The sequence below is a fragment of the Doryrhamphus excisus genome, chromosome 4 (genome assembly GCF_030265055.1).
Source record: "Doryrhamphus excisus isolate RoL2022-K1 chromosome 4, RoL_Dexc_1.0, whole genome shotgun sequence".
Taxonomy (NCBI): Eukaryota; Metazoa; Chordata; class Actinopteri; order Syngnathiformes; family Syngnathidae; genus Doryrhamphus; species Doryrhamphus excisus.
The window spans coordinates 15,776,542-15,794,459 of record NC_080469.1 but is presented as its reverse complement, the minus strand read 5'-3'; the positions used below and the strand labels follow the sequence as shown (position 1 = coordinate 15,794,459).

The 17,918-nt window shown below is 42.4% G+C and overlaps 1 protein-coding gene across 4 annotated transcripts in view; it reads right to left on the bottom strand.

The window, feature by feature from the left end:
- Window positions 1–3,236: 3,236 nt before the first annotated feature.
- msh3 (mutS homolog 3 (E. coli)) overlaps window positions 3,237–17,918 on the bottom strand; it is a 37,476-nt gene continuing 22,794 nt past the window's right edge. Inside the window, exons 21-24 of one of the 4 annotated variants that reach the window (XM_058070970.1) lie at window positions 13,240–13,426; window positions 6,260–6,392; window positions 5,764–5,932; window positions 3,237–4,768 (exon numbers count right to left, since the gene is read on the bottom strand). In XM_058070970.1, the coding sequence (XP_057926953.1) occupies window positions 4,687–4,768; window positions 5,764–5,932; window positions 6,260–6,392; window positions 13,240–13,426 (571 nt within the window). In that variant the 3' untranslated portion in view covers window positions 3,237–4,686. Of the gene's footprint in view, window positions 4,769–5,763; window positions 5,933–6,259; window positions 6,393–13,239; window positions 13,427–13,540; window positions 15,591–15,640; window positions 17,867–17,918 lie in introns of those variants that run through there. The other 3 variants (XM_058070973.1, XM_058070972.1, XM_058070971.1) reach the window with 3 other exon arrangements.

Genomic DNA, 17,918 nt, shown 5'->3' with positions numbered 1-17,918 from the left:
GAGGTAAATGTTTTGCATTTCAAAGCATCCATCCATCCATTTTCTATGCCGCTTATACTCACAAGGGTCCTAGGGGTATGCTGGAGCCTATCCCAGCTGACTTGGGATGAGGGGTGGGGTACACAATCGACCAGTCGCTAGCCAATAGCAGGGCGATTATAGACAAACAACCAGTGATGGCTTGCTGTTGTTGCAGCATTCATTTTTGTAATTATGGAACCTATAAGCAAATCACATAATAAACACACATGCTCATGTTAGCTTACCATGTTGCTGTGTCATCCTTCTGGACGCTGTTGTATTATAGGCCACTGTGTCCACTTGGCTGCAGCGGTTCATTTTCTTGCTGCCCTCTGTCTCCTCTTGGATAAAACCATACCAAGCCGCGTAGGGATGGTATTGCACACGAAAAAAGTTGCATTACCTCAGCACCCTAAAGCATTGTTGTCCAAAGTGCAGCTCATGGGTCATTTGCAGCCTGCAGTATTTTCCAAAAAATGAAACTGAACAAGAAAATGACAAAAATAAGTAAAGAAAAAAAGTGAGATATATTGATACTAATTATAATACGCTTGGCTGGCATGCAGGCTGTAAAGAGAACACTAAAATAAACTCACATTTGAATCAGTGCTGACTGCAATTGAAGTGTAAGTCATTGTGGAGTCCAAAGTTCGGCTCCGGGGCCATTTGCAACCTGCCGTACATTTTTTTTAAATTGGGCACATTTACCAAATTTAACAAAAAAAAACATAAAAGGCTAAAAACGTTGATAAATTGATGCTAATAACGCTAATAAATAATGCTAAGTGTCATGAGCGCATGCGCATCATGTCAAGCCACATCTCTGCTATGACAGAGCCACACCAGCGTCCCCGCAGAGTCTGCCCCTCTTTAATAAAAGTATTCTGACCTGAACACAGCAACAGCAGAGAAATTCCAACATCATATTCAGTATGTATCACAAACACGTCTCTAGTCAGCTCTTGCTAGGAACGAAACTTCCTCACGCGACAGTGAGGTGCATTCACTGACACTCCGAAAATCACAATGCCTTTATTATGTGTGTATGTGTGGTTTAAATAAGTAAAAAGACAAAGAAAAACAGTATGTGTATATTTTTATCTGTCACTAACGTAACTCTTAATTGTGGAAGTACAATTTGTTGCATTTAAGTATGCATGGAAATCCCAGAAAATCCTAGGTTGTCAGGACTTCGGACGTCAGAGGTCGGATCCCAGGATGCAGGACACAGCAGGCTCAGGTAAGGTCTAGTAGATTTAATAGTCCAGATGAGTGAGACACAATTAACTAAAGGCGACGGAGCAGAAAAGAGGGGGCTCCGTGACAGAGTGCACGCAGGCACAACACAAATTACCAGGAGAAACAGTGAGCAGTCTTAGAGGCCAGCGGGCTACACCTGTTCTGCCGAGTTTTGCATGCCTGCCGGATTTTGCATCCACCTCGCGGGAGCGCGCACGCTCAGTTAAAACCGAAAATACGTGACGCTGCGGGGTTTTTTGGCCACAGGACTTCACGATAATGAAGATATTATACTTTGTGTCTCCTTTATCATTTACTATGAAACATCTAAAGCACACAGTATATGAAAACTTCGATTTATTGGCTTGGTATTTGTTAGGTATGTCAAGCATTTGACGCATGCGTATTCAGGAATACGGTGATTGGAGCGGGTTAGACATTTACAATGTAATTGTGGCGCTTTGTAACACATTTCTTCCGCCATTTAGGTATTTCTGCATAACTAATGACAAATATGAAATGTGGAAGTATTTACCTATTCATTTTGTGGCCAAGAGCTGACGTAATTTCAATGAGGCATGAATGAGGCATGATGCAACAGTCGATCTCACCCGTTTGACATACTTTGGACTGTAAAATGAAAAATAAAAGTGTTGAACTTGGGGGCTCCACTCATTCATTCATTATGTGGCAACACAATGGTTATTTGGTGAATTTTAAATTCCCCATCAGCAAATATGGGTGCATGCATTCTATGGCAGGGCAGATTTTTGACCTGCCGAGATTTGCATCCACCCCTATTTGGGCTGAGATCACTTCTACATGTCTATAGTTCACATGATTTACTTTAAAGACATCCATGGCGCACAAAATCCGCCCTGCCATAAAATGCATGCACCCCATATTTGCTGTTAGGGAACTTTTTTGGTCAAAAGATGAAGTCCACATGAGAGATGGATGTCTTTAAAGTAAATCATGTGAACTATAGGCATGTAGAAGTTATCTTAGTCCAAATAGGGGGTGCATGCAAATCTCGGCAGGTCAAAAATCCGCCCTGCCGTAAAATGCATGCACCCCATATTTGCTGTTAGGGAACTTTTTTGTTCAAATGATGAAGTCCACATGAGAGATGGATGTCTTTAAAGTAAATCATGTGAACTATAGACATGTAGAAGTTATCCTAGTCCAAATAGGGGTGGATGCAAATCTCGGCAGGTCAAAAATCTGCCCTGCCGTAAAATGCATGCACCCCATATTTCCAATATGGGAACTTTTTTGGTTCAAAGATGAAGTCCACATGAGAGAGGGATGTCTTTAAAGTAAATAATGTGAACTATAGACATGTAGAAGTTATCTTAGTCCAAATAGGGGGTGCATGCAAATCTCGGCAGGCACAAAATCCGCCCTGCCGTAAAATGCATGCACCCCATATTTCCAATATGGGAACTTTTTTTTTCAAATGATGACGTCCACATGAGAGATGGATGTCTTTAAAGTCAATAATGTGAACTATAGACATGTAGCAGTTATACTGGTCCAAGTGGGGGGTGCATGCAAATCTCGGCAGGTCAAAATCCACCCACTGTAGAATGCATGCACCCCATATTTCCTATTGGGGAACTTTTTTGTTCAAATGATAGACATGTAGAACTCATCTTAGTCCAAATAGGGGGTGCATGCAAATCTCGGCAGGTCAAAATCCGCCCTGCCATAAAATGCATGCACCCCCTATTTGCTGATGGGAAACTTTTTTGGTCCAAAGATGAAGTCCACATGATAGGTGGATGTCTTTAAAGTAAATCATGTGAACTATAGACATGTAGAAGTGATCTCAGCCCAAATAGGGGTGGATGCAAATCTTGGCAGGTCAAAAATCTGCCCTGCCATAGAATGCATGCACCCATATTTGTTGATGGGGAATTTAAAATTCACCAAATAACCATTGTGTTGCCACATAATGAATGAATGAGTGGAGCCCCCAAGTTCAACACTTTTATTTTTCATTTTACAGTCCAAAGTATGTCAAACGGGTGAGATCGACTGTTGCATCATGCCTCATTCATGCCTCATTGAAATTACGTCAGCTCTTGGCCACAAAATGAATAGGTAAATACTTCCACATTTCATATTTGTCATTAGTTATGCAGAAATACCTAAATGGCGGAAGAAATGTGTTACAAAGCGCCACAATTACATTGTAAATGTCTAACCCGCTCCACTCACCGTATTCCTGAATACGCATGCGTCAAATGCTTGACATACCTAACAAATACCAAGCCAATAAATCGAAGTTTTCATATACTGTGTGCTTTAGGTATCTCATAGTAACTGATAAAACAGACAAAAGGTATGTCTTCGTTAATCTGAAGTCCTGTGGCGAAAAAACCCCGCAGCGTCACATATTTTCGGTTTTAACTGAGCGTGCGCGCTCCCGCGAGGTGGATGCATATTCCGGCAGGCATGCAAAACTCGGCACAACACCTGTTCTGCCGGACGGGTAGGAGGGTGCGTGGCTGAGGCGTGAGCAGCGCTGGAGGGGCACAGGAGAAGGGCAACAGCTAGGAGCTGTTCTGTCACGTCCACAAAGGAATAATCCAGCACCCTCCTGCCGCAGCTCAGTGCCTTAAGAAGGAGACCGGAAATGAGGACGATTGGCAATAGCTGCGCCCGTCAGGTAGCTCCGCCCGACTCAAGGGAGGTCCACATCTGCAGATGCACAAAGAGAGCAGTAAGGGTCTAAATAACAACAAAACCCGGACGTACCCCCAAAAAGAAACACAAGGTAAAAGCACATGTCACAGCGCAGCGTGACAGTGGTGTTTTTGAATGCAACCCACATTGCTCAAAATTATGTAGTGTGATTAAGTGTGATTCAAACGTTATGTTTTTATTGAGGAGACTAGCCTAGGCAAATACATGGGTGGCATCTTTTAACTTGATTTAAATGTTCAGTTCATTTGGAGCTGTTAATACATACGAATTACATACAAACGTTCTGTTCATAAAATACAGCAGAAATTGGCATCTTTCCCGCATCGTGGGACATGGTGATTAATCATGATTAATTTTATTAAAATTTGTAATTATTTGACAGCCATAAATAACATGTTTAGTATAACAGTTGCAGTCTGTTTTTAAATTTAACATGTTAGCAATTCCTCATTGGCTAGAACGCTTTCAAATATCAAAATGGGCTCCATGCGCCCTTTGATGCAGCCATCGTGGAAAAAGTTTGGACATCTATGCCCTAAAGCTCCAAGAATGATCTGGTATTTGAAGGATTTCAAGAAAATGCCACTATCCTTTGTGCACGTTTACAATATTTGTTTACTTGAAGACAACATCATATTAATGCTACAGAAAAAAACACACTTTTGCTTCTGTATAATGTGCAAATCTATGTCCTGATGGTGTATTTAGTCGGTGTCAGGAGTTAGACTGTAGCCACTCTGTGAGAGAGGATTTATCAGTGATGCTCCAAAGCTCTGACAGTAACTTCTTGTTCTTCCTAGAGAGACAAAAACAACACAGGGCATTAAGCTTACACTCACTTTCACATACAGTATGAACAGCAGCTAAAGGCACTCTGTGTCATGTATTCCCAGTTTCAAGTACAAACATTTCATATAGGAAGGATTACCGACGAGGAGGCATGTCAGGGTGTGTGTGTGTGTGTTGGATGGACATTTCATATAGCGAGGATTAAGTGATGTGAGCATTCACACAGACACAAGTGTCTTAGGAGGGGGGAAAAGGTAGGAAGCTGACATTTGATATCATCAACCAATGATATTTTCGTTAGAAGAAAGTGCCTGTTAGTTCGCTTCTTCTCTTAAAGTACTTTTAGTAAACCCTAAATGGGAACATGCCATAGTGTGTGTATGTAGCTTTAAAAGTACATTCTGAATAATGACGGAAATAAACAAAGCTTTCAGGACACAAACACAAAGACATTCCAGGAATATTATGCATGATTTCTGGTTCAGAATGGTGGGCACGACGATTAAATCTGATTCATTTCAGTGTTAAACCTTACATAAATACTAGATTTAGCATCACTGGGGCTGCTGTGAATTCATCCTCAGGACACTCGGATGTCAGAATGACTTAATAAGAAGACTTGGTGGGTTTGGATTATTGACCAAGATGAAAGACAATTGGATCCTGCACCCACCTTTAACGCAAGCTAGCAATCGTCTTTCATGCCCATCACGTAACTCACTGAGACACCAAAGAAGATGCACTCAACTGAATGACACATAAGTTTTTGGTGTTTTGATGATGATTTTTTTCTATTAAAATAAACATACTGGCCTTTAAAGGGCCTTTAAAGGGTTAAAATTGCAACTTAATATACATTTTCATCAACTGGGACAAAGAAAGGAGGATAATTAAGGGTTATAAGTATTTAAGCTTTGATTAACTGCATCATCACATTTTAATTTAATGTTTCCATTGGAAGGACTTTCCTGTAAGGAACAATGGCTGTGTGTGTGTGCTGACCTTCGCCGGTAGACCGTGTCCTCCATCTCTCGGGCTTTGAGCGCTGCAGTGTGTAGTATTGATTTTGGGATGTCAGCCAGGCAGGCGACATTCAGGCCGTAGCTCCGCCCTGCAGCTCCTTCGCTTAGCTGGTAGAGGAAGGTGATGAACTCTGGCCGAACCACTTCTCCTGCAACCAAGTCATAACATATAGCAAGTCTATTCAACTACATTGTTTTCAGAAAGCCGTGGGGGCTGGACTTTTCCCTTCACTGTTATTCATAATTTGTATAAAATAATGCAAGGCTCTGTCATATCTTCACAAACCAAATGGCTAATATAGTCATAAATAAATACCTAAACTAAAGCAAAAATCCTTCTGTAGTTTTGAGGACCTACTGTAAGAGCGCTTATCAAATATCCTGTGTTTTAGGAATCTTGTGCAAAAATATTAGTCAGTTCTATACTGAACTCACCGTGTCATCTTAATGCACATACAGCGTATAGACACACATACCGTCTCTGTCAGTGGCCCCATCAGGCTCATTAAGGAGGAAGGACATGTGATAGTTGGCCACATGTTGTGGATACAACCTCTCCAGCTCACACAGGGGAGGGTAATGGGTCACAAAAAGGGTGAAAGACCTCACCTGTAGCAGAGGATAGACACAGTTAGTAGCCCCTGTATGATGCTTTATGTTAGGGAAAACATGTATGGTCATAATAGAGTAGTATGAAAACAACAAAGAGACAAAAGTCACTAATACTAACCTAACAGCTGCCACATAAGCAAGCCGCCCACTAAACCCAATTGTTGCTTTTAATTAATTAAGGGTGTTTGTATTTGGAAAATGCTGCACGAGTGGTTAGCGCGCAGGCCTCACAGCTAGGAAACCCGAGTTCAATTCCACCATCGGCCATCTCTGTGTGGAGTTTGCATGTTCTCCCCGTGCATGCGTGGGTTTTCTCCGGGGACTCCGGTTTCCTCCCACATTCCAAAAACATGCTAGGTTAATTAGCGACTCCAAATTGTCCATAGGTATGAATGAGAGTGTGAATGGTTGTTTGTCTATTGTTTGTCTATATGTGCCCTGTGATTGGCTGGCGGCCAGTCCAGGCTGTAACCCGCCTCTCGCCTGAAGACAGCTGGGATAGGCTCCAGCACTCCTGCGACTCTTGTGAGGATAAGCGGTAGAAAATGAATGAATTTGGAAACAAATTGTTCGATGTATTCCCCACATGAAACACTTTGCATGGGGGACAGGAAGTGTAACTCGCTCTACTCCGCAAACAAATACAATGCAGTGGGAGTCATGGCTGGCAATAGTTCTAAAAATGATGATGATAAATATCCTTTTCCAATTTTATTGAAATATTTTGACAATAATGATGAACATTTCTTTATCAGAGTACAAAAGAGATACGTAGGAGGGGAAAAAATAGGAATTAAAAAAAAAAGTACTACACACAACGAATGGTAGGCGGTAACAATTATATAAGAGTCTGTCTCTGCTGCAGAACAAAGAGGATTTGTGACTACATTGTATTCGCATTAGGACTTTCTTAGTGGACTAATACACCACTTTTAGAGTTAGGTTTGCAGGTTTTTGGCATAAACACTGAATCTCATTCTCTTGACAATGACAAGCCTGAGTGTTACTGATTGTACTCTCTCATGAAATTGCTGTGCCGCTAAGTCAAATATGCACCAGCTGGCCCTCGCAGTACGAGTCTTTCACCACAACAAATGCATTGAATTCTCCCGCTATAATAATGCCTTGCTCGGATGCAAATGGAACACATAATACTGAAAGTTGGATTAAATATCTCCCATACCGGCAGTAAGAATAATGCACTCTGGGATGACAACAAATTGCTCTCTGCTCCCAGCAGCCACACACAGCTGCGGAACCTGACTAGCTGTAGAACCGGGCCCACTACCTGGCTCGGTTTGACAAAGGTCACATGTCACTAGAAATACCTTGCTCTGAACGAGACGACTCAGGCAACTCCCACACACAAAAAGCACAAACCTGAACCCAAGGTAACACATATTCCACAAACACGCCCATTACTTTAAATGTCCACCTACATTGAAAGGTACAAACAAATGGAGTGCTATGTCAGTGGCAGGCGGTCTGAATAATGGTCTGATTGGATGTTGACGGCCGCTCGTTAGCGCACCACCCCAGGGTGCACTGACAGCTTCATTGGGCAGAGCTGCAGATGAAATTAGAGTTGAAGCGATTAGTGGATAGTTATCGATTAGTTGATAGAAAGTTCATGAGCTAGGGAAGATTATTCACTTTGATTGCTTCCAGTTGTGGTTCCAATCTTGTACTGTACATCTTTATGCCAGTACAGTATGGTAATTGAAAAGACAGATTTCTCAGTACCAATAAAAGAATTCAGGTTAGAATAGAATACCTTTGTGTACCTGATGAACGAGTATCCATTACGGATAGTGCCGTTTTGTTGATTACAAGTATGGCATAGGCTATGGGATAGGCTCCAGCAACTCCCTCGACCTTCATGAGGATAAGCGGCAGAAAATGAATGAATTAATGAATGAAAACGTAATGATCAATTTCAGATTACTTACACACATACACAGTGACCAGATAGCTGAATAAAAATATAGCAACTTCTCATCCATTAATTAATTCATCCACTTTCTATCGCTTATCCTCACGAGGGTCACTGGGGTGCTGGAGCCTATCCCAGCTGTCTTTGGGCGAGAGGTGGGGTACACCCTGGACTGGTCGCCAGCCAATCACAGGGCACATATAAACAAACAACCATTCACACTCACATTCATACCTATGGACAATTTGGAGTCACCAATTAACCTAGCATGTTTTTGGAATGTGGGAGGAAACCGGAGTACCCGGAGAAAACCCATGCATGCACGGGGAGAACATGCAAACTCCACACAGAGATGGCCTAGGGTGGAATTGAACTCTGGTCTTCTAGCTGTGAGGCCTGCGCTCTAACAACTCGCCCGCCGTGCAGCCCAACTTCTCATCAATAAATCTTAATTTCAGACCAAAATAATGTACAGATTTAAGATACTATATTATATATAATATTACTATATGTACAGCAATGGCCAATTATAATTATTATAATAATTTATTTTTACTACTATGAATGATAAATAAATCTCCCCACGCTTATTTTTGCACATAGATTTACATACACAGTAATTGGTTTTTAAAGTAAATGGTGATTGTTGTATTTATAACGAGTTATTTTGTGTTCATGCTATTAATGTAGAATTCCAGATAAGTTTGTTAATCATATAAATTGGTTGAGACCTTATCTTACAAATTAAAGACAGTGGTAAAAACAATGTCATTCAATTGGTTTTGTAAGCGTTTGCAAATCAACGATGGGGGGGGGGGGGGGCAAATAAATTCTCCCCGAGGGCTCCACATTGAGGTAAGGTCGGATCTGGCTACAAAGCATCGAAACATTTTTACACTGTGTGCAATTAGTGCAGCATTCTGTAAGAGTGAAGAGCTACTCTGAGGCACTTTTAATAATGATGGCTGTTTAGACATTAAAAGAGACCCAACAGACTGCACAAGCAAGCACCTCAAAATTCCACTTCCCGTTCCCTCTTCTACAGTAATTCACTCCAAATTGTCGCTTGGCGTATCGGGGCCTATACAAGCTCTTCCGATTGCCGTTTCCTAATTACATGCTGTCAAAAAGACAGCGGGACACCAGCATTTGCATTGCATGGAAGTTTCAAGGGATGTGAGCCTGAGCAAAAGGCTGGAGGTATTAGCACGGCATCGCCTTCTCTACTCCTCATTTGAAATCCTATTTGATGCAACTGCAGTTCCTCGGCAGGCATGCATTTGAGAGCAAAAGTGGATAAAGATGAGGTGTTACATGCAAGGGTGTGACTGACCTGTTATCTTGTTGGGTTCATCAAAAAGATGAACAACTGACGACCTTTTTGTTTGTTTACTTCATGGTTGGGAGTCAGTTAACTTATGGGAAAAATTTATTTGGTTAGCGTTTTTTTCGGTTAGAGTCCTGACCTTCTGGAACTAATTTATTACCTTAACCAAGGTTTCACTGTATGTCTTATGATAAATAAACACTTAAAAAAAACTAAAATCCATTGCATTGTTTCTCATTGGACGGTGCAAGTGTTATACAATGTTAGTACTTTGCAGGCAGATGGGTGCATTTTCAACGAGCGGCACATCAAGCTATTTACAGCCACACTGTGTCATCCCCCGAAAAACCTAAAGAAAAACCGAAAGACCTAAGTGAGCTGTTATGAGCCGTAGCTTTGCAGTGAGCTGATATGTCCCCTCATGCCTGTTACTGAAGCCTTACTCTATCGGCTGAGGTCGTGCAAAAAGTGGAGGGCAATCTGTACGTAGTGCTAAGCGTGGTGCGAAGCTATCTGCAAGGCCTGCTGCTCGTGTGACTATAACTGATAATACTGACTCTCACTGGAAGTCGGAGAAAGAGTAATGGCAGAGAAGAAGAAGGGCACAATGAGACTTTTTAACAAGGAAGGAACACCAAAAGACATCTCAGCCGCGACACCTACACGCATAAAAGCCAGCAACTTGTAGCGTCGGAGCGTTTTCCTGACGTCTCTTTTTCACCATCAAGGCCATCTCGTCCACACTTGGCATTATGAAAGCCATCTACATTCTCAACTACCTCCCGGGTGAGCGCTAGGGGCAGGAAAAGGTGCGTTACTATAACAACCAAGTCAAAAGAGGAGAAAGTCTGAATTTGATGCGAGCAGGTATATCTGGTGAGGAGGAAGAGGATGTGGCAGCAGAGGAGGAGGAGGAGGAGGAGTGGGTGGAAGCGAGCATGAAAGCCATTGTTGGTCTTCTTGAACCAAGAAGGGTTTTTGCTGCAAAGGCAAACTTCTTTTTCCAATTTTTTTCCGTTTCCTGTAATAGCTAGGCCTTTCTAACAAATCAATGCTGTTATACAACAGGTGGTTACAAGCAGCATCTCCAGCTTTAGACGCTTGAGATATTCCATTTTTGTGCAAAATTACATAACCCAAAAGATTCTGTCCAAAAGAAATATGTTTGGCTTTGAAACAACTGACATACAGTACGTAATTTATATATCCATATACAAAATTAAATAAAAACTTTATTCTTCTATTTAACAATACACTCACCTAATTATGGGCATGCACTGCAATGCAGGCACCCACTGACTTCTGCTTGGCAGAGCAGCCCATATTATTATTCCTCAATTCCTCAAAACTTTAGCTATTATTATATCTTAATCTGCCTTTTTTTGTGCGCGGAATGCGGCCCAAACCACAAGAAGGATCCCCACACGTTACACCGTCAGAATCTTGACGCTTGGAACTAGGTTGGTATTTCATTCATTCATTTTCTACCACTTATCCTCAAGAGGGTCGCAGGGGGTGTTGGAACCTATCCCAGTTGTCTTCGGGAGAGAGGCGGGGTACACCCTGGACTGGTCGCCAGCCAATCACTGGGCACATATAGACAAACAACCATTCACACTCACATTCATACCTATGGACAATTTGGAGTCGCCAATTAACCTAGCATGTTTTTGGAATGTGGGAGGAAACCGGAGTACCCGGAGAAAATGCACGGGGAGAACATACAAATTCCACCAGGTCGGTATTTATTCTTTGGAAAGATTTGTGTAACCATAGCGACGCTATTTACGGAAACGTTGAAAAATGTGCCACGAGATTAGGAACAACCTGTTCTATTTTTCCATTATTAGGTAATGTTCTCTGATTGGTTTATTGCTTCCAGCATAAGTATTACGTGATAAAAATATTGTGATAAATGCTGAAGTCGATATATATCGCCCATCCCTGGTGCTCACACTAAATATTGACGCTTTGGACATTGCTCACTGTGAGGTGGACTCACTTGTGTTTTAGTTTAAGGAAGTTTTTAACCTCTGCCGAAAGGCACCGACTGTTTCAAATTTGGCTCACCATGACAAAAAACTGTGTCATTCTCTGAAAGAGTGGGGATAAAAAGCAGTAAAAAGAAGGATGAGTCAGTCAGCTCAAGTAACCCCAAAAGAACACACAGTGTTCCTATTAATCTCTAAGAAGCTTGTTTCATGGTGTCCATGATTATGCCGGTGCTGCAATTTCCTCCACAATCAAAAACCTTTTTACTTTGAAACACAGTTTCTATAGTTTCTATATATTTTTTCTTCTGACCCATGACAGTTCACTATATAGGAGGACATCAAATTGCCAATTGCAAAGTGAAGTCTCATTTATATGGAGCAGTATCAGCTGCTGCATCAATGCAGTAGGACAATTTTTGTTATTTTAGACTGAACCCAGCTAAGGTGACAACAGAAGCACAACTTCCAGATCGAGTAACTTTTCCGCCAGTTTGTCGGTGGATGTGGGCAGTGTGGAGCTGTGTCGGGAGGTCCACTGTCACTGATGGGTGTCTAGGGGCTGCACTGCTCCGTGCTGGGGAGGACAGCACAGGCTCAGGGACTGATTTGCCTCGAGGTGGGGGTGGCGCTGGGAGTGACAACAAAAGCGGGAGAGAGAGGAAGAGAGAGGGCGGCGTGTGTGGCGAGGGAATTGTACGGCTTGCTCGGTTCAGACTCAGAAGAGGACAACTTTAATGGATTTAGTTCCCAGGAGGACGACAAGGACAGCGATGAATGACTTTTCTGGTATGCTACTGTTTAACCAGCTGTGTTGCACGCACTGTTTGGAAGAAAGCTGAAAAAATATTTCTGTGTACTAAGTATCCCATGTTACGAATTGGACACCTAATGAGAATAAGCGGCATGGATGGATGGATGGATGGAATAAGCAAATAGATCCAAGTATAAATGCTAAGTGAGTGCAGGCTGGTGGGGACCAGGAGAGGGAAAGGGGATTGTGGCCAAGTCCACCACCTTATAAGCCTTTCTCAACGAGTGGAAGTTGTTTATTTTGATTTCCTGTAAGTACACAGTACCTAGATCCATACACATCATCTCCACATCTATCCATCTCAACTGGATCCATACAGAATAAATCACTATAATAACAGCCGACATGAACATCACAGTGACGCACAGACATCCCCTTATGAGCGCTGAGGTGAGCAACCTGGCATCTGTCTTGATTATGTGGCTGTTTCACAGGCCCGCTGCAGCACCAGTGCATCCCCGTGAACAAATGAGGCACCATGGGATCACTTTTTGCCTCCTTTTCCATTGCAGCCCAACAGGTTATTAATATTATACATCAAACCTCTCCTTAATTTCTCTCAGTTCTGAAGAGCTATCGTCCTCCTAAGGCCTTCCCGTTTCCTCGTGTCTTTGTATTCATAACAAACAATAACAGGCCTGCTGTGCATGTAAGTGAGTGTGGTCAAAGGCGTGCACAAACATAAACACAAATCTCCATGTTGAAGGCTATTAACTTGAAGCTTCATCGGACAGGCATCCACATCCCACAATGACTTATGTATAAAGTCAAGGACTTACATCTCTGATGAAGTACTCAAGCGTGGCATAGGCAATGGCGATGCCGTCATGGGTGCTGGTGCCCCGACCCAGCTCGTCCAAAATGACCAGGGAACGCTCACTTGCATGGGAAATGATCTCAGATGCTTCAGTCAGCTCCTCCATGAAGGTGCTGCGCCCTTTGTAGATGTTGTCCGATGCTCCCATTCTGATTACGGGACACACAGAAGAGGTCAGAGGATAGCATGGGAAATTATGAAATGGAATGGCACGGCATGTTCTCCCCGGGCATGCATGGCTACTCTTCGGCTACTCCAAATTGTCCATAGGTATGAATGTGAGAGTGAATGGTTGTTTGTCTAAATGTGCCCTGTGATTGGCTGGCGACCAGTCCAGGTTGTACCCCGCCTCTCGCCCGAAGACAGCTGAGATAGGCTCCAGCATACCCGCGACCCTCGTGAGGACAAGCAGCATAGAAAACGGATGGATGGGATCGCTCAGCCAGAGCCCAGACCAAAACCCAGCTCAAAACTGAGTATTGGTCAAATCAATGAGCGCTTTGAACCCCCCAAAATCAATGAACAATAATTTACTTGTTTATTAATTTATTATTGCGTGACTAAGTGACTCGTTGTGCCAACCTGCTAACCTCTTGCCAACGTGCAGCCACACTTGAATATTCAATTACTAAAATATTCTATAGCTGCAGTAATTTATATTATGGGTGCAACAATACAGGTATCTTTATTGAACTATCCAATACAGTCATCTCTTACGGAAGACTTACAGTTATGTAAAGATAGCATTGCAAATTATTGGCAGTTATAGCTTTGATGTCAAAGGCAACTTGCGGCCGTAACTCGCTGCCTTGTAACAATGGTAAATACTAAACCGTGATCGTAACCGTTACACCTCCAATGCTGACAAAGACAAACTACCACCTGCAGTCAATCATGACTAATGAGAAATTAATAGGCCTTAGGCATCAATGTAAAACACATTCTGGAACCTTCCACTCTACTTATTAAAAGACTTAGGTGAATTGTATTTGGGCATGTACTGTATGTATAATTTTGAGTATGTGTAAATGAAAAAAAAATCACAAATAAATTTAAAAAAAAAATTGCACACAATTATTGGTCTTAAAAAATAACTAAAGATCCACCCTGGTCTACCAAGGCAGAAAGGTCAGCGATGACGGGCCAGACAATGAGCAATTCAGAAGACCTTGTGACTAAAAGCCTCACCCTGGAGCCAGATTCAGAGGAGGGGCGGCGAGTGCCTGGTGTTTGGGCCTTCAACTGTGGGGCCCAGGCCGAAGAACCCACAGAGGATCCTCCTCCATAAACCCACTATCTGCGGGGGCAAGCATAAGTGTTCGTTGGCAGTCGAGGGCAGGCGCGTGAATGACCTGATCTGGTTTTTGGGACATGGGATGTCTTTTCTCGGGTGGAGAAGGAGCCCGAGCTTATGTGAGAGGTTGAGACATTTTGACCAGACTAAGTCGGACTCATTTCAACCCACAGTTTAGGTTCTGGAACCATCCGTAGGGTCACTTCCCTACGCTTTCGGGTTGGGGAAAGCATCCTGATTCTGTGCCTCTCCACTCTTCCTCCAAACTCTGGGACCTTGATATCTGAATGAATGCAAAACCTACTTTTGTCTGTAAAGAAGAGTTTGGCCCTAGAGGAGGTAAGCGGTCAGGTTTATGCCACTCTTGTCTCTTTTGAAATGTTATTAAATTGCAAAGACATTCTCATGATTCATCTTCAACTCAACATTCTAACTTTCAATGATGCACACTAGGGATGTCCCTGTTGACTATTTAACAGTTGCCGGAGTTTGGCGAGTTCTTGTTTTTCAAGCCATGTTGTTCCTTTTGTATGTGCACTTTTATAATGTGTACCGACAGCGACCGTGTTTTGGTTTCATTTGTCTTGCTTTCCGTGTCACAAACAAGATCCGTTCGCCGGAATGGCCATTAGCTCTGCTTTTAAAAAAACAACATTCGACTATTCGTCGACTATGGACAAAATCTAACAAATGAGCTGTGACTATGAAACTCCTTAGTCAAAAAAAGCACTAAAGGACACAAACCTCATGAACCACATTATCCGCCAATGTTACCATGGTTGCGCCACACGCTATATGGTAGAGGGGTGTGGCGGGCATGCAGCTGCATTACATTAGCTAATTTACAACAGAAGTGTGTGCGTGCATGACTAAGACTCGGGGGAAATTATAGCCGATCTATAGTTTACGTGTGTGTGTGCACATGTGAAAGACGGGGGTACAATCCGATGAAATGGGTGAGCGTCTGTCAGCAGATGAGAGACGTGCATTCTTAGTGTCCAGCTGGAGTCTCTCATTTTCTGCCAAAACACAGATTGCAAAAATGGGCTCCATTTATCATCACTCACACCTTTCCAAAAAACATGCTTAGCCGTATTTTACGTGTTTTTTTTTTTAATTGTCAATTCCATTATGCTGGTCATAGTCATTGTTCCATTAAAGTGTTGCTTTCACTCATGCTTGCATGCATAATCACACAGTCTTATGGCATTTTCGCAGCACAACTGTAAAAATGGAGACATGAATAAATGACAGCTCAAATACAAATTACAGGAAAGCACATGCATGTGCAGCATAATGAAACGCAATAACATTCATCCAGTCATTCATTCATTCATTCATTTTCTACCGCTTATCCTCATGAGGGTCGCGGGGGTGCTGGAGCCTATCCCAGCTGTCTTCGGGCGAGAGGCGGGGTACACCCTGGACTCGTCGCCAGCCAATCACAGGGCACATATAGACAAACAACCATTCACACTCACATTCATACCTATGGACAATTTGGAGTTGCCAATTAACCTAGCATGTTTTTGGAATGTGGGAGGAAACCAGAGTACCCTGAGAAAACCCACGCATGCACGGGGAGAACATGCAAACTCCACACAGAGATGGCCAAGGGTGGAATTGTACCCTGGTCTCCAAGCTGTGAGGTCTGCGCGTTAACCACTCGACCGCCGTGCAGCAGCATTCATCCGTTGATTTTTTTTTTTAAATATGAGAGTGCTTTCAAAGCATTTTTTTCCCATTTAGGGGGTGTGTACTGTACACTCACTGACCACAACGTCAAGTACACCTACAGTACCTAATTCAGATGTATTATTTTATGAGTACTCCCCCTAAAACATTCCTATGGAAAAAAAAAATCATTTAAAAATCCCATTATAGGCCATGCAGCTAGGAGACCCGAGTTTGATTCCACCCTCTGCCATCATCATGGGATAGGCTCCAGCACCCCCGCACCCCTTGTGAGGAAACGCGGGAGAAAATGAATGAATGAATCCCATTCCATTTGAACTTGGAGGTTCCACTGTATGTAAGCCGGCAAAGAACTGTGTGTCTAAATGAGAGTTTAAGAAGTTACACAATACCACAATGTTTCACACACTGTTTTTTTGTTTGCACTCTATTGAGAGCAGTATCCTGTGCCACGGCTGATTTTAGACATGCAACTGCTGCGATAGACCAGAGCAGACATGTGTGCCGCCTACAAAAGGGAACAGGCGGTCTGACACCAATTGCAGCACTTTAAAAACCGAAGAATCCATTTGGGATGCAGCACTGCTCAACTGGGAATGATGGGAAATAAACACCATCTAGATTTCTAGATATTTGCCACTGCATATTTGCCACTATGTAACCCTGAAAAATATCTAATTGCATTCCTGGAATAGTGGGGAGACTTAAAATTCAGCATCATGACTACTTGAAACCTCTGTTTGACAACAGGTTCTTTGTAAAACACACTTTTACATTCCTCCTTTTGGCTGTTTCCATAACGACCACAAAGGGATAGAAGCTTTGTAACCTTCAGGACTTACTGCAAGAAAACACAGACACACACACATTTGCATCACACACATGCACACAATGAGCCTGCTGGCTGACCAATGGGAAACAAGTTCTGTATTTGCCCCCTTGTGAATTTTCAAAATTTTCCCCATCACAGAGATATGAACAGTCCAGAACGTTTATGGTAGAGTCATCGTAACAGAGAAGAAGAAAAAAAATCCAGAAAAACCAGCATCTAAAATAACATTAACTAAAGGCTATACAATCATTGGAAGTTGATTAAGGGAAATGAGTATTTGAGCCCAAAGCAACTGTGACTTAAGGCTGTGTACATACTGTGTAACTGTTGAAATATTTACCTAATGTGGTGCCATATGGGGTAAATTCAAATTCAAATCATGAGTCATGTCCAAATACGTTTCAAATGCATTTTCTGAAAGTTATTGTTATTTTCGCATATAAGACATATTTCTATTTAGATGTGGGCTCAAACCTGACATATTTAGCATTTTGTATCCTTTTTCCCACTAAAACCAGTCTTGTGTAGACTGGCAAAGGAGGGGGAAGTGGGTTGTGCATAATAATAATGCAACAATTTATTACCCCACACCAAATCTGCTTCTAAACTACCCACACCATCCATCTGCCTTCACCCATTAGAGTACAAAACATCACATGCTATAGCAAAGCAACTTGGCTTACAAACTTTCTTCTTCAGTCCCAATTAGAAACTGAAGCTGATGGTAGAGATGACAGATGAGGTGAAAACAGGACAGCACTCTTCTCTCTGTGGACATTAATTAGCTATCAGATGCATTTTTCTAATAGACAGGGAATAT